Source organism: Rutidosis leptorrhynchoides, chromosome 3 (assembly GCF_046630445.1).
Source record: "Rutidosis leptorrhynchoides isolate AG116_Rl617_1_P2 chromosome 3, CSIRO_AGI_Rlap_v1, whole genome shotgun sequence".
NCBI lineage: Eukaryota > Viridiplantae > Streptophyta > Magnoliopsida > Asterales > Asteraceae > Rutidosis > Rutidosis leptorrhynchoides.
This window is the reverse complement of record NC_092335.1, coordinates 311966348-311989450: the sequence shown is the minus strand read 5'-3', so window position 1 is coordinate 311989450 and position 23103 is coordinate 311966348. Positions and strand designations below refer to the sequence as shown.

At 32.2% G+C, this 23103-nt stretch overlaps 1 protein-coding gene across 1 annotated transcript; it reads left to right on the top strand.

Annotated features, from left to right (window-relative positions):
- The first annotated feature begins 296 nt into the window (after positions 1-296).
- LOC139901075 (premnaspirodiene oxygenase-like) lies at positions 297-3316 on the top strand. The gene is made up of 2 exons (XM_071883814.1): positions 297-1214; positions 2702-3316. Exons 1-2 carry the CDS (start codon positions 297-299, stop codon positions 3314-3316), a joined length of 1533 nt encoding a protein of 510 aa, XP_071739915.1.
- The last annotated feature ends 19787 nt before the right edge of the window (positions 3317-23103 follow it).

Here is a 23103-nt window from a genome sequence, read left to right as displayed (position 1 = left end):
AGCCCGTTCTACAAAGTCATGTGTGATATAATTATCTTAGTAAAGAAGGTCAATCATGATGTTAAAAAGATGGGGTAAGGGTAAATTTCCCGACGTAGTTCAGTTAGAAAGATATATAAAATGAGAGATCATATTTCACTTTCAATAGTATCACAAGAAACATAATATTAAGTGATCATATTTTATTATCCAACATGACAATGAATTCCAAACTACTGTATTAAATCAAAAATATCTGAAGTTCATGTTTTTGCTTATAAAAAAGATTTCAATGCAACACCATTTCTTCATTCCCTATGTCTTATCTAATGGAATTTCACATCTCCTTAATCCTCGTAACTGTAATTGTAACTATCTTCTTTTTGATCAAGCTAATAAATTTAAACAAAAAACCAAATTCAAATCCAACGTTCCCACCTCCTGGTCCATGGAAGCTACCTATCATTGGAAACCTATTATTCATGGTGAGTACACAACCACCACATTATGTCCTTCTAAACCTGGCTCGAAAATATGGTCCGTTGATGCATCTTCAACTTGGAGAGGTTTCCGCTTTGATAGTGTCATCACCTCAAGTGGCAAAAGAGATCATGATAACTAACGATATCGCTTTTGCAAACAGGCCAGAAATTCAAGCTAGTAAGATCATCATCTATAACAATAGCGATATTGGATTTGCTCCGTATGGTAATTACTGGAAGCAACTCAGAAAAATCTGCACCTCAGAATTACTTAGTCCCAAGAAAGTCCAGTCTTGTTTTTATATCCGAGAGGAAGAAGTCAAGATTATGATAGAATCCATTATGTTGTCATCAGGATCACCAATTAATCTTACTGAAAAGGTTTTGACGTTGGTGAATACAATAGTTTCAAGAGCCGCTTTTGGAAAGATCTACAAAGATCAAGATTTACTAGTTCAGACGCTTCATAAAGTGAGCGATATAGTAGGAGGGTTTGATTTAGCCGATTTATTTCCCTCTTACAAGTTTCTACATGTTATTACAAGGACGAGCTCGAAGTTGGCTAAAATTCATCAATATCTTGATGGTATCTTTAACAACATCATTAAAGAACATGAAAAAGACAAGAGAAAAGTTGTAGGGGTGAAAGACGGAACGGATAAGGAAGATTTGCTTGATATTCTTTTTAGACTCAAAGATAGTGGTGATCTTGAGTATCCCATCTCAGTTGACAACATCAAAGCAGTGATATTGGTTAGTATCTAAAACTTCTCAAACTGGTTGGTATCTGAACGTGGGTTTCCATTTATTTTTAGATAGCAGAGGAAAACTCCCTAGTGATTGGTCCCCACTAGCGAGTAAAATTTCCGGGTGAAGAGCCCTCAAGCGAGGAGACCAATGTATGTATTTTGGTGTGACCACTTGTAAGAGATGTAACATAGACACCTTTTATATATATATATATATATATATATATATATATATATATATATATATATATATATATATATATATATATAGGGGTAGGATCAAGAGGGAAGTAACTAATCGGGGGGAAGCAAATATTTTTGCTTTTTTTTTCATTTTTTGAAAAAATTTTATTCACGAACATTATAGATGAGATGAAAATATGAACATTTAGTAGAGACATTTTGTGATAATGTTTTTATTTTGGCGGGAAAACGCTCGAAGAAATAATATATAACAATTATCGTGTTTTTCGAGCGTATTTTGAGGTTTCACCTATTGGGGTTTAGATATTAGGGTTTAGAAATTTAGGATTTAGGGTTTAGATTTAGGATTTAGATTGAGTTTTTAACACGAACGGTTTAGAGTTTAGAGTTTAGAGTTTAGGGTTTGGTGTTTTGGGTTTATGGAATAAACCCAAAACACCAAACCCTAAACTCTAAACCCTAAACCCTAAACTCTAAATCGGGCTAAATTTTACTTCACAAAACATGGAAAAAAAAAACGTTCATATTCTTCACGAACAATATTATCTTGAATGTTATTTTTGTCGATCGTTTTCCCGCCTAAATAATAACATTCATCACGAAGTGTCTCTTCTAAATGTTCATATTTTCGTATGATCTTGATGCCGGAAAAAAAAAATTTTAAAAAAAAATGAATTTTTTTTTTTTTTGCTTCCCCTTGCTTCCCCCCGATTGATTACTTCCCCATTGATCCTGCCCCTATATATAACACGGGAAGTACAAATTGCATAAACTATATACAGTAGCAATGAATTATAAATTCGTGACACTCTATTAATATACTTTGATACACGTATGATGTCAACCCCTCTTTCCTTTTTAACCTTTCGTTTCTTGAGAAGGCCTAGTTTCTAGATGGATACATGGAGAGGACCTCTAGGCATTAATTTAATTGCATCAATATATTGATCACAAAAAGAAAAAACGTTATCGTATGACTGAATTGATGATGATAAAACAGAATCATGAGTTGCAAACTTTAATGATGACAAATCTAATTCTTGCTTCAGTTCATCTTAACAAAATAAAAAAGGATCGATCAATAACTCGGGTATTCCCAAGCCAGTATTTCATATGAACAATAGTTGTTGGTATTTCTTCAAAAAGAGAAAATGATGAAATTACTCTTTGATCTCTTCAGATTTGTATTCTTTTTCTTTTTCTTTTTAATTTGGCCGTGACTACCTAAAATAAGCTAAGTCAATTCAAAAAGTTATCAAAATTGAACTAATGACGTAATTTATGCAGGATGTCTTTATTGCTGGAACTGATACTTCAACATCAATTGTGGAATGGGCCATGTCCGAAATCATAAGGAACCCTGATGTCTTGAAAAAAGCACAAGCTGAAGTGCGAGAAGTTTTTAAGGGAAAAGAATCGGTACAAGAAAATGATATACAAGAATTGAAGTATCTAAAGCTGGTGATCAAAGAAACTATGAGATTGCATCCCGTCGTTCCATTATTGCTTCCTAGAGAATGTCGTGAAAATTGTGAGATTAACGGATATGTCATACCTGTAAAAACAAGGGTCATAATTAATGCATGGGCTCTTGCAAGGGATCCTGAATTTTGGCAGGATCCAGAATGTTTTCTACCCGAGAGGTTTGTAAACAGTAGTATTGATTTCTTTGGGAAAAATTTGGAGTATCTTCCATTTGGGGCCGGAAGGAGGATGTGTCCGGGTAGTTTTTTTGGTTTGGCGACAGTTGAAATTATTTTATCTCATCTACTCTATTACTATGACTGGAAAATACCTAAAGACATAAAGCCAGAAGAATTGGACATGAGTGAGACTCTTGGAGCTGCTTGCAGGAGAAAAAATAGTTTGTATCTAATTGCCACTCCTTATAATCCACTTTGAAAAATCAAATTATGCTTCTTCTATGTATGCCCTTTTTGAGTAAAGAGTTGCCATAGCGAAGCTTTTATTAATGAATAATAAAAGAATTACAATGAAGAGCAAGAGTTATAAGCACACCTTATAGCCTCATAAACACAAAGAAACGTAAACTAAAGTGAAATTAGACTAAAGATATCAAAACATAAGCAAGCCAAATAGAATAGCTAAACTAATTTTTGGAAATTTTGGTCAAATAAAGTGTGTTTTTAACCAAGTTTACACACATTTTAATATATGATAATGCATTATATATTAGGTTTTCACTCCAAGCTATGTTAACATCTTGCGTGTACTTTTTACTCCTTTGCCTACGCACGCATAGGGGGTGGTGCAGTTATGGAATTCGGGCTAGGAAATTTTCTGAAACAATGCGTGCCTGCGAACACGAATGCAGCTTCGAAAATCCGGGCTTGTGCGAGCCGGTTTTTGCAATACATTTATTGACTTTCCGGTCAAGAAAAACGTTTTCCTTTTTTCCAAGAAAACTATTTACTTGTTCACCAAGAATGAATCGTTTCCTTTTTGGTAGATTTTGTAAATCGTTTCCTTTTTAAAGGGATTACGTTTGCACTATAAATACCAAGCCTATGGTATTGAAAAAAGCACCCACAAAACCAAAATCTTCTCTACACACACATAAGAAAAACGCAGCTAGCATTCACCTACGGATTTGAGGTTCTCTGATATGCTCTCACAAACATACATAATTTCTTTTATATTTATATTCAAACTTGGACTCAACTATGTAACAAGCATTCGAGAAACAATAACTCGGTAGTTGTAATTAGCAAGATTTCCATTTAAGATTCGTCCCAAAAGAGCGGTAATTGCTAGTTGAATCGATTGAAACTCATAATCATTCTAAAGTTTGTTTGGTTGGGGGTTTTATATTTTGAGATAATAAGAAAAACAATTGCAAATTAACTAAAAACTAGAAATGATTAAGTAGTTATCAATAATAAAAGCATGCACACTTGACTGAAGCATTCAGATTGTTCTTTTGTTCACTTAAGATCTAATTGTGTTCAAACTTTGTACTAGTATCCCTACTAGATGTTCTAATGATCAAATTAACACATGCAAATTCCCATAACCTTATATCGATTAGATCTAGTTGAATCATCCAATTATCATTAGTACTTAGCTTGGGTTAAAGTCCCCTAAAACCCTTTGGTGATCAAAATCCCTTAAGAAAACCAAACTTCACTATTTTGACTAAGAACCAATTGAAAACCAATCCAAATCAAGAAATCAATCCCTTAAAATTCCTAATTTGATTGTCTAGATCACCTAAGTGTTGAAGTACAAGTTGCTTCACTAATCAAATCCTTAACAGAAGCTACACAACTAATATAATCAAAGTAAACCAAAACAAAGATAGCAAAGGATCTTTTAGCTAATTCTAACAACAAATCATAATCATCAACTGATAGATTCATCCAAACACAATCAATAACATAAATATGAACAATCCTTAGCTTACAAGCTTCATAATCAAGTGTACAACTCAAAATCTAGCCAAACATGGATAGAACAAGAACAATACAAGTAATAGAAGTAGATTCAAACATCATTATACAATAATAAAGATAAGATTGTACCAAACTTATGAAAATTACAAATTGAACTAGATGAAGAAGAAGAAGATGATGAAGAAGAACAAGCCCTAGATCTTGAGCTAGCCTCTAATCCTTGATGTAGATGTTGAAAATTGATAGAAACTTGATGAAAACCTTAATTATCCAGCTACCAAACCCTAATTACTACACTATGTGATGTTATGAGCTGTTATCTAACTATATGAGAAAAACCCTCATCTTATTCTATTTATACTCCTTCACAAAAACTGCCCAGAATTACCCAGTGGAACGTCGTTCTTCTTTCAAGAACGTCGTTCTGGTGGTCGTTCAACTGGAATGTCGTTCCAATAAATAGGAACGTCGTTCCTAATTCGTCCTCTAAGTGCCCAAATTTTCTATTTCCATTACTTTGTAATGGGACGTCGTTCTTGGCTTGGAATGCCCTTTTTCTCCAGGTGGAACGTCGTTCTAGGTTTTGGAACGCCGTTCTTTTGAGTGGAACGCCATTCTGGATATCGGGAACATCGTTCTTAGGCCATTTCCAACACTTTGAAGTTTTCTTGATCTTTTTCACACACATTGCTCAATTTTACACCAAATTCATAACCAAAACTGCAGTAGCACTCATAACGCGACTAATCCCAATTTCTTTACTTTTAAAGCACAAATGCTATAAAAAAAACCGAGTAGAATGAGGTAGATATTGCGTGAGAAACATTGTTTATTTGAGCAATATCAAACCCCCTACATTTGAACCTTGCTTGTCCTCAAGTAAGCATAACAACAAACAAGACTTGGAGAAACGCCTCTAGCAAATATGAACAAGCTAATGAATTCAACGAAAGTGCAAAAGTTAAGTAATAAGGGATACCTCTATGAGTATGCACTTTGAAGGCTCAAATGTCCTCCAAATACTTGCGCTCGCCTAGGACCAAGCATTAATCTCCTCCTCTTCTTCTTTCACAAACCATCAAACTTCAAACTTATTGCTTCAAACAACTTCATCTCATCAATTGGGCAATGGTGGGGTGGCAATCCTTGACCATGTCTTCAAATAAAAATCAAAAGATACACCACTCCTACAAATTAAGCTTCATCTGTAGTGACCCGAACTTTTCCATATTTATATATTAAATGAAAACTATATTTGCATGATTAAATATTTCCAACATGTTAAGCAATCAAACTTGTTAAGACTTGATTATTTGAAATGAGTTTCATGTAGACATTTGACCACCCAAGTTGACCGGCGATTCACGTACGTTAAAACTTGTAAAAATTATATATATATATATATATATATATATATATATATATATATATATATATATATATATATATATATATATATATATATATATATATAGTTAACATGATATTATGATAAGAAAGTATCTCACTAGGTATATTAACAATGAGTTATATACATAAAATGAGACTATTGAATTAAGGAAACTCGAAACGATATATATAATGATTATCGTTATAACAACGTCTTACTAAATACATATGTATCAAATTAAGATATTAATACACTATGTTTAACATCATGAAATGATAATTACATATATCATTAAGCGTATTAACAATGAACTACATGAGTAAGATGAGACTACTAACTTAAGGATTTCGAAACAATACATATGTGTAACGATTATCGTTGTAATAGTATTTTAACATATATATATGATGTTAAGATATATTCATACACCATGTTATCATGTTAACATAACAATTTAACATTTCATTTAAGTATAATAACAATAAATTAATTACATTTAACAAGATCGTTAATTTAAAGGTTTCAAAACAACACTTACATGTAACGACTAACGATGATTTAACGACTCAGTTAAAATGTATATACATGTAGTGTATTTAGATGTATTAGTACACTTTTGAAAGACTTCAAGACACATATCAAAGTACTTCTACTTAACAAAAATTCTTACCATTACATCCTCATACATTTCCATCAACAATTCTACTCATATGCAACCGTATTCGTACTCGTACAATACCCAGCTCCTGGATGTACACAATATTGGTATATACACATAAAAATCTGCTCCTTAGTAGCCTTAAATGATTAAGGAACATGTGGAACCAACCATTTGTCAACTAGCATGAATTATTTAGCAAGAAAACAAACATAAGAATTTTTTCTTTCTTTATAATGATTAAAAACGTTTTTATGATTTCACCTCATTTTTTCATTCCGTTTTCTCATACTTACACTCCAAATTCTCTCTCAAAATATTCCTAACATCATACTTGATCATCTCCAATCATTTTCATCAACTTTTATCTTTAATTACAAGCTTTAATCATCATAAAAACAACCATTCAAGAACACTTCAATAAATCTTTCAAACTTGCTAGATTACTTCTAAGCTTTCAAATCCATTCCAAGTAATCATCCAAGATCAAGAAACTTTTGTTAATCTCAATAGGTTTTCATTCTAAATCAAAGGTAAGAATCATATTCAAGATTTGGTTCAATTTCTATAAACATAACTATCTTAATTCAAGTAGTAATCTTACTTGAACTTGTTTTCGTGTCATGATTCTACTTCAAGAACTTCCAAGTCATCGAAGATCCTTTGAAGCTCAAGTTTATTTTTCATCATTTCCAGTAGGTTTACCTACTACACTTGAGGTAGTAATGATGTTCATAACATCATTCGATTCATATATATATAACTATCATATTCGAAGATTTAAACTTGTAATCACTAGAACATAGTTTAGTTAATTCTAAACTTGTTCGCAAACAAAGTTAATCCTTCTAACTTAACTTTTAAAATCAACTAAACACATGTTCTATATCTATATGATATGCTAACTTAATGATTTAAAACCTGGAAACACGAAAAAATACCGTAAAACCGGACATACGCCGTTGTAGTAACACCGCGGGCTGTTTTGGGTTTGATAATTAAAAACTATGATTAACTTTAATTTAAAAGTTGTTCTTCTGGGAAAATTATTTTTCTTATGAACATGAAACTATATCCAAAAATAATGGTTAAACTCAAAGTGAAAGTATGTTTTTCAAAAAGGTCATCAAGATGTCTTTCTTTCGACGGAAATGACTACCTCTTTAAAGAATGACTTGTAACCTGTATTTCAAATTATAAACTTATACTTTTTCTGTTTAGTATTATAAATTTTAGTTCATTATGAAACCATAGCAACTTGAATCACTCAAAATGGATTTGAAACGAAGAAATGACGCGTAAAACAAAATTGGATAAATTTGATAGTTTTAGACTAACCTAGACTAACTAATTTATATTATACATATTATGTAATCTTGGGATACCATAGACATGTATACAATGTTTTGACATATCATATCGACCCATATATATATATATATATATATATATATATATATATATATATATATATATATATATATATATATATATATATATATATATATATATATATATATATATATATATATATATATATATATATATCGGAACAACCATAGACACTCTATATGCAGTAATGCTTGAGTTAGCTATACAGGGTTGAGGTTGATTCCAAAATAATATATATACTTTGAGTTATGATCTAGCCTGAGACTTGTATACACTGGGTCATAGATTAATTCGAGATAATATATATTGATTTATTTCTGTACATCTAACTGTGGACAACTAGTTGTAGGTTACTAACGAGAACTGCTAACTTAATAAACTTAAATCATAAAAACGTAATAAAAAATGTTGTGAATATATTTCAATCATACTTTGATACATATGTACATATTTGTTATAGGTTCGTGAATTGACCAGTGGCCAAGTCTTTTCCAACGAAGGAAAAATCTGTGAAAATGAGTTATAGTCCCACTTTTAAAAATATATTATTTTTGGGATGAGAATACATGCAGTTTTATAAATATTTTACAAAATAGACACAAGTAACCGAAAATACTTTCTATGTTGAATTATCGAACTGAATATGCCCCTTTTTAGCTTGGTAGCCTAAGAATTAGGGAAATGGCCCCTAATTGACGCGAATCCTAAAGATAGATCTATTTGGCCCAACAAGCCTCATTCGAGTTACGGATGCTTTAGTACTTCGATTTATCATATCCGATGAGAGTCCCGGAATGATGGGGATATTCTATATGCATCTTGTTAAGGTCGGTTACCAGGTGTTCAACATATGAATGAATTTTATTCTCTATGCAGTTTGCGAAATGCCTGATATGAGATGTATATGTATGACAAAAAAATGAAATCTTGTGGTCAATTGTTATAATTTGATAAATATATAGGTTAAACCTATAACTCACCAACATTTTTGTTGACGTTTTAAGAATGTTTATTCTCAGGTGATTATTAAGAGCTTCCACTATTGCATGCTAATGTATGGATAAGAGTTGGAGTCAGCATGCTTGTATAATATTGTTTAAAAACTGCATTCGAAGACTTAAGTTGATGTGTAATATTATTGTAAACCATTATGTATTAGTCGTGTGAAAACACCATATTTTAGATTATCATTATTTGATAATCGTCGTAATATTTTTAAACCTTTATCGATAAAATAAAGGTTATGGTTTGTTTTAAAATCGAATGCAGTCTTTGAAAAACGTCTCATATAGAGGTCAAAACCTCGCAACGAAATCAATTAATATGGAACGTTTATAATCGATATGAACGGGACATTTCAGTTGGTATCCGAGCGTTGGTCTTAGAGAACCAGAAATTTTCATTAGTGTGTCTTATCGAGTTCGTTAGGATGCATTAGTGAGTCTGGACTTTGACCGTGTTCACTTGAAAAACGATTGCTTAACATTTTTTTTTGTTGTAAACTATATATTGTTAACATGTAAATATTGTGTGATATATTAATTTCTTAACGTGTTTGATATTGTGTGATAGATGTCTACCTCTAGTACAAATCCCATCGACTCACCTAATAATAATGACGAGTCGAATATATATTGGGAAGATTCACAAATTCCCGAAGAGAAACCGGAAGAGGAGGAACCGGAAGAAGAGGAACCGGAAGAGGAGGAACCGGAAGAAGAGATTCCGAAGGGGGAAATATTAAGAACCACAGAAAAACAGATAAATAAAAGAAAATCCTCAATCAATGGACTAAAATTAATAATAGTCAATGGTGTTTCCGCCGAGGAAGCAAAATATTGGGAAGATTACCAATTTTTCGATGAATCGGATCCCGATGAGGATTTCGATGATGTTATAGAAATTACCCCGATACAATTTGAAAAAGCTAGAAAAAACAATAAGGGAAAAGGCATAAAAATAGAAAAACCCGAGTTCAACCCCGATGACCTCTATGTTAACATGAAATGTCCCGATGGAAAATACCGTCAACACCCGTATTTCTTAAGTTTTAGCTATAACATGGGAACATCTAAGCCACCGGGTCCTTCTAGACCATTTGTGAAAAGAACGGCTCTTATTAGGGGAGCACCATATATCCATAGGAAATTAGCGAAACGAACCAAGTCCGAAGAGGAAGAAACAAGTGAGTCAGAATGAAGAGTAGTAACCATGATGTGTAATATATATATATATATATATATATATATATATATATATATATATATATATATATATATATATATATATATATATATATATATATATTAAAGTGTGCTTGTACTTTTATGTTATATGTAAAAATTGCTTGTATTGTTTGTTATCTATCTTTTATAAATATAACCCTCGTCTATTTTTACAGTATAAAAACACAAAATGGATGTTAAGGATAGACAACCAAAAATTTTAGAAGACCTACCCGGGGACATGATTGATGAAATCTTGTCTAGAGTCGGTCAGAATTCGTCGGCACAATTGTTTACGGCAAAATTAGTTTGTAGAACATTTGAAGAACGTTCCAGGAATGCCTTAGTTTATAAAAGGCTTTATTTTGAAAGATGGGGTATATCACATTGGGAGACCTTAAGTTACGCTGTGTTTTTTTTAAAGCGTTAAATGCGGGGAACCCAAGTACAATTTTACGCTACGGGTTAAGAACCTATTTTAACTCAACATATCCCAACATAGGACTTCGTGCTTTAGAAAGAGCTGCTAACATGCAACATAAAGAAGCATGTTATGCTTACGGGTTAGTGATGTTTGCTTCTCACTAAAGTGAGAAAAAGAACATCGGATTACAACTTTTAAATAAAACCTTCCCACAAGTGACGGATTCGGTAGTTGGGGTGAGAAACAAGGTTTTTAGATTGTTACGGGGCTGTTGGGCATTACGAAACCCTCGTCCTTTTGACGACGTTACAACATGCTGCCTAGCTAACGGTCACAATGGTTATCTGCCACATAACCAAGGATGGGATATAATATTAGTACAACCAGAATGCATGACTTGTTTCTGGACTTATGAATTACGTGTCTTTATTGTCTTTGTTGAACGACTTGCGTATTAACTAGGATTGTCTTCGAAACTACTGTGTATCAAAGTTATTGTATGCTATATTTCATGCTATATGTAAAATAGCGGTATTGTAAGTTTGTAAAATATTGTATAAAAGTTTGAACGTGAAATATTATTATAATCAGTTTTTCATATAGAATTGTAGTAGTTGAATTGTATGTTAGCTATTAAGTATGAACTTAACGGGTAGGTATTACCCGAATTAAAACTTATAAAACGCTAATATGAAGAAAAAGCTTTTATAAATGAGTTCATATTATGCTACGGAATACTATTGACTACTCTTAATATTCTATATGATTAACTTAATTCTTTTGGCTATTTTTGAAGGAAATGGCACCGACTACTCTTCAGAACTTGAACATGAGTGAGGAAGACTTCCGTGCTTTCCTTGCAGCAAATATAGATGTAGTACAGGCTACAATGCAAAACAACAACAATAACTCAGGGTCTAGCAGTGGAGTTAACTCCACAGGAAACCGTGTAGGATGCTCCTACAAGGCTTTCACTGCTTGTAAACCTCTGGAATTCGATGGAACTGAAGGACCAGTCGGACTGAAACGATGGACCGAGAAGGTCGAATCTGTGTTTACTATATGCAAATGTGCTAAAGAAGATAAGGTAAAGTACGCCACACATAACTTCACAGGTACTGCGTTAACATGCTGGAACACCTATCTCGAACAAGTGGGACAAGATGCTGCTTACGCACTACCGTGGTCAGCATTCAAACACTTGATGAACGAGCAGTACCGTCCCAAAAATGAAGTCAATAAGCTCATGACAGAGCTTAGAGAATTACGAATGAAAGGATTCGATATCACCACATACGAACAACGATTCACCGAGTTGTGTTTATTGTGCCCAAGAGTGTTCGAAGATGAAGAAGAGCAGATCGATGCATTTGTAAAGGGGTTACCAGAGAGAATTCAGGAGGATGTGAGTGCAAGCGCGCCCACTTCAATGCAAAAGGCAAGCCAAATGGCTCAAAAACTTATAAACCAGATTGAGAGAAGGATTAAAGAGCAGGCGGCCGAGGAGGCCAAAATGAAACAAGTCAAGAGAAATTGAGAAGAAAATAGTGACAAGGGTCACCAACACAACAACAGTAACTATCGCGTCAACAATCAACACAACAATCACAACTACAATCGTACCATTTTTCGCAACAACAAACGCAACAAAAACCATTCCAACAACAACAACTACAACAATCGTCCCAACAACAATACCAACCGCAACAACAACAATCCCAACAACAATCTCAATAACAACACTGGCAATCAAAACCAGAAAATTCCGTGCCTAAGGTGTGAAGGGTACTATCCAACTACTTTTTGTTCGGCATCATGTATCAAATGTAATAGAAAGGGGCATGATGCAACGAAGTGCAAAATTTATGGACCAGCGGGTAAAGGAACAAGTAATGCCCACATTATTTGTTATGGATGCGGGAAGAAGGGCCACTACAAAACTACGTGCCCAAACCAGGGAAATAATAATGGGCAAAGCCGTGGGAGAGTTTTTAACATTAATGCGGAAGAAGCGCAGGAAGACCTGGAGCTTGTTACGGGTACGTTTCTTATCCATGAAAAACCTGCTTATGTTTTATTTGATTTGGGTGTGGATAGAAGCTATATGAGTAGAGATTTTTGTGCTAAATTAAGTGGTCCATTGACGCCTATGAATATTATATTTTTAATCGAATTAGCAAACGTTAAATTAATTTTGGCAGATAAAATATGTCGGAATCGAGAATTTAAACTAGTTAGCGAAACGTTTAAGATTGATTTGATATCAGTAGAGTTAGGGAGTTTTGATGTGATAATTGGCATGGACTGGTTGAAAAAGGAGAGAGTAGAAATCGTATGTTACAAAAATGCAATTCGCATTGTACGAGAAGAAGGAAAATCCTTAATGGTGTACGGAGAAAAGAGCAACGCGAAGCCAAATCTTATTAGTAATTTGAAGGTGCAAAAGCTAATAAGAAAAGGTTGCTATGCTGTGCTAGCACATGTTGAGAAAGTACAAACCGAATAAAAGAACATCAATGATGTTCCCGTAGCAAAAGAATTTCCCGATGTATTTTCGAAAGAATTACTGGGACTACCTCCACACCGATCCGTTGAAATTCAAATAGATCTTGTACCAGGAGCTGCACCAATAGCTCGTGCTCCATACAGACTCGCACCCAGTGAAATGAAGGAACTTCAAAGCCAACTACAAGAACTATTAGAGCGTAGTTTCATACGACCAAGTACATCACCATGGGGAGCTCCTGTTTTGTTTGTCAAAAAGAAGGATGGTACATTCAGGTTGTGTATCGACTACCTAGAGTTGAACAAACTTACCATCAAGAACCGTTACCCACTACCGAGAATCGACGACTTATTTGATCAACTACAAGGCTCGTCATTTTATTCGAAGATTGATTTACATTCTGGGTATCATCAAAACTGGGTGAAGGAGGATGATATTCCGAAGACTGCTTTCAGAACGTGTTATGGTCATTACGAGTTTATGGTTATGCTGTTTGGATTGACTAACGCACCAGCTGTGTTCATGGACCTCATGAACATAGTGTGTGGACCATACCTTGACAAGTTTTCATTATTTTCATCGATGACATACTCATTTACTCAAAGAATGATCAAGAGCACGAAGAACATTTGAGAAAAGTGCTATAGTTGCTGAGGAAAGAAAAACAGTACGCTAAGTTTTCAAAGTGTGCATTTTGGTTGGAAGAAGTTCAATTCCTCGGTCACATAGTAAACAAAGAGGGTATTCAGGTGGATCCGACAAAGATTGAAACCATTGAAAAATGGGAAACCCCGAAAACTCCGAAGCATATACGCCAATTTTTAGGACTGGCTGGTTACTACAGAAGGTTCATCCAAGATTTTTCCAAAATAGCAAAACCCTAGACTGCATTAACGCATAAAGGGAAGAAATTTGAATGGAAAGATGAACAGGAGAAAGCGTTTCAATTGTTGAAGAAAAAGTTAACTACGGCACCTATATTGTCATTGCCTGAAGGGAATGATGATTTTGTGATATATTGTGACGCCTCAAAGCAAGGTCTCGGTTGCGTATTAATGCAATGAACGAAGGTAATTGCTTATGCGTCCAGACAATTGAAGATTCATGAGCAAAATTATACGACTCACGATTTGGAATTGGGCGTTGTTGTTTTTTCATTAAAGACTTGGATGCACTACTTATATGGGGTCAAAAGTATTATATATACTGACCACATAAGTCTCCAACATATATTTAAACAGAAATAACTGAACATGAGGCAGCGTAGGTGGATTGAATTGTTAAATGATTACGATTTTGAGATTCGTTACCACCCAGGAAAGGCGAATGTGGTAGCCGACGCTTTGAGTAGAAAAGACAGAGAACCTATGCGGGTAAAAGCTATGAATATAATTATTCGTACTAACCTTACTACTCAAATAAAGGAGGGCAACAGGGAGTTTTAAAAGAGGGAAATTTGAAGAATGAAATAAACGAAGGATCGGATAAACATCTTAATATTCGGGAAGACGGAACCCGGTATAGGGCTGAAAGAATTTGGGCACTAAAATTTGGAGATGTGAGAGAAATGGTACATAAGGAAGCACATAAAACCAGATATTCGATACATCTCGGAGCGGGGAAGATGTACAAAGATCTCAAGAAACACTTTTGGTGGCCGGGAATGAAATCCGATATTGCTAAATACGTAGGAGAATATTTGACGTGTTCTAAGGTCAAAGCTGAACATCAGAAACCATAAGGTCTACTTCAACAACCTGAAATCCCGGAATGGAAATGGGAAAACATTACCATGGATTTCATTACTAAATTGCCAAGGACTGCAAGTGGTTATGATACTATTTGGGTAATAGTCGATCGTCTCACCAAGTCAGCACACTTTCTGCCAATGAGAGAAGATGATAAAATGGAGAAATTAGCACGATTATACTTGAAAGAAGTTGTCTCCAGATATGGAATACCAATCTCTATTATCTTTGATAGGGATGACAGATTTGTTTCAAGATTCTGGCAGACTTTGCAACAAGCATTGGGAACTCGTCTAGACATGAGTACTGTCTATCATCCACAAACCGATGGGCAAAGTGAGAGGACTATACAAAATCTTGAAGACATGCTACGAGCATGTGTTATTGACTTTGGAAACAGCTGGGATCGACATCTACCATTAGCAAAATTTTCCTACAACAACAGTTATCATTCGAGTATTGAGATGGCACCATTCGAGGCACTTTATGGTAGAAAGTGCAGGTCTTCGATTTATTGGAGTGAAGTTGGGGATAGACAGATTACGGGTCCAGAAATTATTCAAGAAACCATAGAGAAGATCATTCAAATTCAACAAGGATTAAAAACCGCCCAAAGTCGACAAAAGAACTACGCGGACATTAAAAGAAAAGATATAGAATTTGAAATTGGAGAGGTGGTCATACTTAAGGTTTCACCTTGGAAAGGTGTTGTTCGATTTGGTAAATGGGGGAAACTAAATCTAAGGTACATCGGGCCATTCAAGATTATAGATCGTGTCGGACCAGTAGCCTACCGACTTGAGTTACCTCAACAACTCGCGGCTGTACATAACACTTTTCAAGTCTCGAATTTTAAGAAATGTTTTGCTAAAGAAGATCTCACTATTCCGCTAGACGAAATCCAAATCAATGAAAAACTTCAATTCATCGAAGAACCCGTCGAAATAATGGATCGTGAGGTTAAAAGGCTTAAGAAAAACAAGATACCAATTGTTAAGGTTCGATGGAATGCTCGTAGTGAAAGGACCCGTCCTAATCCATTCGGATGAAGTCCATATCTATTATAAACGATTCACAACAGTTGATTACATCGCGAGGTACTTGACCTCTATATGATACATTTTACAAACATTGCATTCGTTTTTGAAAAGACAATCTTTCATTACATCGAAAGTTGACGTCATGCATACCATTTCATAATATATTTAACTATAATTGACTTAATAATAATCTTGATGAACTCGACGACTTGAATGCAATGTCTTTTGAAATATGTCATGTATGACTCCAAGTAATGTCTCTAAAATGAGCAAATGCACAGTGGAAGATTTCTTTCAAACCTGAGAATAAACATGCTTTCAAGTGTCAACCAAAAGGTTGGTGAGTTCATTAGTTTAACATAAATAATCATTTCATAATTTTAATAGACCACAAGATTTCATATTTCCATTTCTCATAAACATACGTCCCATACATAGAGAAAAAAATATCATTCATATGGATTGAACACCTGGTAACCGACATTAACAATATGCATATAAGAATATCCCCATCATTCCGGGATCCTCCTTCGAACATGATATAAATTTCGAAGTACTAAAGCATCCGGTACTTTGGATGGGGCTTGTTGGGCCCGATAGATCTATCTTTAGAGTTCGCGTCAATTAGGGTGTATGTTCCCTAATTCTTAGATTACCAGACTTAATAAAAAGGGGCATATTCGACTTCGATCATTCAACCATATAATGTAGTTTCGATTACTTGTGTCTATTTCATAAAACAGTTATAAAAGTTGCGCATGTATTCTTAGCCCAAAAATATAAAGGGTAAAAAGGAAAATGAAACTCACCTAATGTATTTTGTAGTAAAAATACATGTGACGACATTAAACAACTGAACAATGCAGGGTTGGCCTCGGATTCACGAACCTATATTATGTATATACATATTAACACATATATTTGTAATCGAATAAATTTCTAAATAATAAATAGTGTTATTATAATATGTTAGTATAAATTATAACTTAATGTTATGTATATTTAAAAAAAATGTTTAATATCTATATATTTAGTTATATTGATATATCTATATATATATATAAAAAAGAAAATTATTAGTTTGTTATATATAAGTATTTATATAACTAATATTAATATGTTTGATTTATGGTATATAAACTATTATTATAATTATAATATATGTATTAAGTATATTTTAAGTACAGAATATTTATTTGTTTAAAAAGATAGTTTTGATAATAATAATTTACTAATAATAATAACTTTATTAATAATAATATGAATAATGATTTTGTTAATACTAGTACTTATAATAATAATAATAATAATAGAAATCTCATTAATAATGGTAATATGTGTGACAACCCGGAAATTTCCAACCAAATTTAAACTTTAATCTTTATATGTTTCCGACACGATAAGCAATATTTGTTAAGTTAAATTTCAAAAATTTTAAACTATGTTCATACATTCATTCAACCTCGACCAAGTTCCAACGATTCACGAACCATTAAACGAATATGATTATATATGTATATGTGTATATATATTATAACTTGAAACGTAAACAAAATATTAGATTAAATACTTTATATGATTGTATCTATTTCAAAATATTTATCAATGAAATTAGAAGATAAGATCAAATGATTGAATTATTAGATATATTGAATTATGATTACAAGTCTCTGTTGAAAGGCCCGCGTTGATTTGAGAAATCTTTCCATTTTAACAATATTCAGAAAATGGTAAAGTGATTTATAAATAAGAACAAATTGTCAATCATTGAGAACTAGACAAAGGATAGTGGAAGATTGAATCTCATAAAGACTCGATTGATCTATTTAGTTTCAAACGTACAAAAACGTTTTCAGTTTAAAAAGAACTTTATTATTAAAATGTATATAACTTTTATAAATATCTAGAACCACTTTTGACAACTCATTACTTAACTAGTATGATAAAGATAACGATATTTATATTTTATTTTATAAAATATATATAACGATTTAAATTAATATTATATATATTTATACGCGTATTATACGTATATAGTTTTATACTTTTACTATACTTAAACTTTACTTTTACTTTATTTTTACTTTACTTTAACTTTAATAATTTACTTTAATAATTCATACTTTAATAATTCACTTTAATAATTCATACCTTAATAATTCACTTTAATAATTCATACTTTATAATTCACTTTAATAATTCATACTTTAATAATTCACTTTAATAATTCATACTTTAATAATTCACTTTAATAATTCAAAAATCTATTATAAATAGAATTCAATAGGTTTCATTATTTCATATAAACTTGAAAATATTTTTCTCTAAACTCTCCCAATCGATTTACATATATATATTTACACCGTATTATTTCAAGATATTATTAGTATACATAAAATATTACGACGGAGTGCTGTTCGAGTGATTTTGAAATTGTTTTTCGAGTAGGATAGGATTAAGGAAATTATGGGTTATAGCTATGGAGGTGATTGAGTATGGTTCATGGGTATGCTCGTGAGGTCAATATAGTGTTTATCATTTTCGTTGCGTCTACGTACCTTTCCTGCAATATTGAATCTCAATATTGATACGTGAGTACTCATAATTTAACTTTTACATACTAATAGTGTATCCCTGACTAGTGCTCGAGTATTTAGGATTATGCATGCTTGTACTTTTGATATTGCCCTTAGACAGGTTAGGTTGAATCTTGAATTAGTTACACTATCGGTTGAGATAAGGTATAAGATATGCATGTCCTTGGAAAGCTAGCGAAAAATTAAGGACTTTTCCTTTAGATATCGAATGGTTTCGATGAACGGATTAGAAGTTATAATCAATTGAATTTTCTATATTTTTATTAAAAATGATTATTATTATCGTCGTTTTTATCGTCGTTCTAGTTTTATCTTATTATTATCATTATTATTATCTTTATCAATAAAATGGATTTATCATTAAAAATTGTTATTTTTTTATTATTACTATCGTTATTATCGTTAAAGTTATAATTAGTATTATTATTATTATCCAATTATTATTATTATTATTATTATTATTATTATTATTATTATTATTAGTATTATTATTATTATTATTATCATTATTAATATATATATCATTATTTAAAAATGGTTATTGTTATTGTTATTATTATTATTACTATATTATCATTAAGATAATTATTAGTATTATCGTTAATAATGTTATAGTAACTATCATTATTAATATTAGTGCAATTAAAACAAATATTTGTAACACCTAATTATTTTGATTACTATTATTATCATTATTATGAACACGATATAAAAGACGATTAAAAGCTATTAAACGAAATGATTAGGAAATAATGAGTAAGAGTATCATGATGAAATTAAAATATTATAAGATATTGATTTAGATAAAATTATCGTTCTTATTATTTTTATCATTACTATTATTATTAAAAATATCGTTAGTATTAAAACTATCATTTTAACAAAAATTATCATTTTAATAGAAATGTCATTGTTACTTTAAAATATCATTATTATTATTATTTTAAAAAGAATTATTATTTTAAAGATAATATTAAAAATTATCGTAAATATTAAAGTTAGCATAACTAGAATTATCGTTTTATCATAATGTCATCTTAGTAATTATAAATATTGATATTTTTATAATAATAATTATTATTACAAAATAATACAACTTTTACTTACTATCATTATAGATATTATTTTATCAAATAAATATGTGATACAAACATATTTTACTACGTGTAATAACTTACTTTAATAATACCTATCATATTATCTTTATGATATTGAATGAATCCTATAAAGTTTATTACTTAATATATATAAAAGTATATTATATTATATAAATTTAATATAAAATTTTATTTATTAACAAATAAATTATATTATTTACTCTAATAAATCTTTTAAAAATATTTAAAAATATAAAACGACGATATTTAAACTACATATTAATCATGTATAGATTTTTGGAAATTATTTTGAGTCAAATTTACTTTTGTTGACTTTTTCATATTAGTCTCGAGCATTAGGATTGTGGTACACTATGACTTGGCCTAATTTGTTAGACAAATATTGACCAACACATAATTATATATAATTAATTTAGGTTCGTGAATCCGAGGCCAACCTTGCGCTTGTTCAATGACGTTATATGTATTTTTACTACGAAATACAGTATGTGAGTTCATTTGCTCCCTTTTACTCTTTACGTTTTTGGGCTGAGAATACATGCAAATGCTTTATTAACTGTTTTACAATATTTATATGCGTGAGTTTCATTAATCCCTTTTTAAATGCTTTTGCAATATATATTTTTGGGACTGAGAATACATGCGATGTTTTTTATAACTGTTTTACGAAATAGACACAAGTAATTGAACTACAATATATGGTTGAATGATCGAAATCGAATATGCCCCTTTTTATTAAAGTCTGGTAATCTAAGAATTAGGGAACAGACACCCTAATTGACGCGAATCCTAAAGATAGATCTATTGGGCCTAACAAACCCATCCAAAGTACCGGATGCTTAAGTACTTCGAAATTTATATCATGTCCGGAGGAGGATCCCGGAATGATAGGGGATATTCTTATATGTATCTAGTTAATGTCGGTTACCAGGTGTTCACCATATGAATGATTATTTTTGTCTCTATGCATGGGACGTATATTTATGAGAACTGGAAATGAAATTCTTGTGGTTTATTAAAATGATGGAAATAAATGATTATGATAAACTAATGAACTCACCAACCTTTTGGTTGACACTTTAAAGCATGTTTATTCTCAGGTGTTAAAGAAATCTTCCGCTGTGCATTTGCTCATTTTAAAGATATTACTTGGAGTCTTTCATAGCATATTTCGAAGAACGTTGCATTCGAGTCATTGAGTTCATCAAAGATTATTATTAAATCAATTTATAGTTGGATAGTGGATATTATGAAATGGTATGCATGCCTGTCAATTTTCGATGTAAAGAAATTTTGTCTTTTAAAAACGAATGCAATGTTTGTAAAATGTATCATATAGAGGTCAAATACCTCGCAATGTAATCAATTATTGTGAATCGTTTATAATGTATATGAACGGGTCATTTCAGTTGGTATCAGAGTGGTGGTCTTAGCGAACCAGGTCTGCATTAGTGTGTCTAACTGATAAGTCGATAGGATGCATTAGTGAGTCTGGACTTCGACCGTGTCTGCATGTCAAAAGTTTTGCTTATCATTTTGTGTCGAAAATTAACTACTTATCATCCTCAGAAAATTACCTGCTTATCATTTTTAGTCTAAGACACGTCTTGCTGCATTGATTGCATGAATAGTGTATAGACAAAAATTCATATCTTAGCATATCTGCTAAATCATATCTACTAAATCATATCTTATCGTATCTGTTACTTTAAACTTTGCCTGACATATCCCGCAAAGTCCTCCGTAATCTACGAAATCTTTTGATCTATATATATATATATATATATATATATATATATATATATATATATATATTCTATGTAATTAGAATACCATCCGTTAGCCAAAATCATTTCATATCGGGAAAAAAAAATCCTTTATCCAATCGTACGAAATGGAATTCGTCATCAGTTCAAGTCACTCAGATTCCGAAATGGAATCCCATTCAAGCTCCGAAAGCAGTGTGACCGGAATAGATCAACCAATTAGTCATCACCTATTCTGGATGAATTGGGGATGAGTTCGTAGCCTCCTCAATCATTGGAGATAAGAAGAAGGTGATCCCTTCCATCCACCACATTGCCCTCTTGACGAAGAACCTGAAGCACTTACCGGCGAACCTGTCTGAAACACCATTTTCTCGCTCATTTCCAGAGTATCTCGTCACGATTATATATTACATCAAATTTTAGATTTTATTTATCCGCTCTTCCGAACCGACAATCACCCCGGTGTAATAGAAGAAGTCAACGAGCTTCGCGCTCGGGTAGTGGCTTTGGAGAATATGGTGCAGAGATTACAAACACCAGTAGCAACATCAGCAGCATAACCAGTACCACCATCATCAACGCCAACAGTACCATTACCACCTCCAACCACAACCGCATCGTAAACCTCAACTTCACAATCTGTCCCACGAGCATCAACGTCATACGCACCATAGATACCAAGGAGTACCAACAACAATAACTGACGAAGTATTAATTCATAACTTCATTGGAGAAACATTCCGCGGCGATTATGTAATCTCTAAAGTCTTAGAGATTATCTAATCTTGCCCTAACCATAAATCAGTTAAGCGAACCAAAATGATAGAAGGAAGAGTAGAAACCCTGACAAAAATAGTGTGTGATTAACAAGCTAAACTTGCTTAACCAACAGCATCAACAGTACCGTCAGCGTTACCAGCATCGTCAGTACAGTCAACATCCGAATCAATAACACCGATAACATCACAAACTCCGTCAGTTCAAGAATCACTATGGACATCATTACGAATCAATAACGTGTATATTGTATCAACGAGTTATGAAGAATTAACTCATTCCCTCTGAAGAAATTATATGTATATTATATATATATTATATATATATATATATATATATATATATATATATATATATATATATATATATATATATATATATATTTTGAAATAAATCTTTCTGTGCTAAGCTATTGTGTGTGAATCTTAACTACTCGGTTAATTCATATTACAAATATGCAATAATGTACGTCCTTCGGCCGCAACTTAACCAGTGTTAACTACAATCTCTGTCGCAATTCAACAAATTCCAATTCATAATAAATCAAGTATATATTTGATTTTACACTTTCATCATCGATGTACCCGAAACTTTTCAGATAACATCATTCGTACTTTGCGAAATTCACAAGA

Bases quoted from the DNA above. Each gene is read 5' to 3' on its own strand.
- LOC139901075 (XM_071883814.1), top strand. From the start codon at position 297: ATGTCTTATCTAATGGAATTTCACATCTCCTTAATCCTCGTAACTGTA. The intron at 1,215-2,701 runs GTTAGTATCTAA...TAATTTATGCAG, and splicing joins ACATCAAAGCAGTGATATTG to GATGTCTTTATTGCTGGAAC.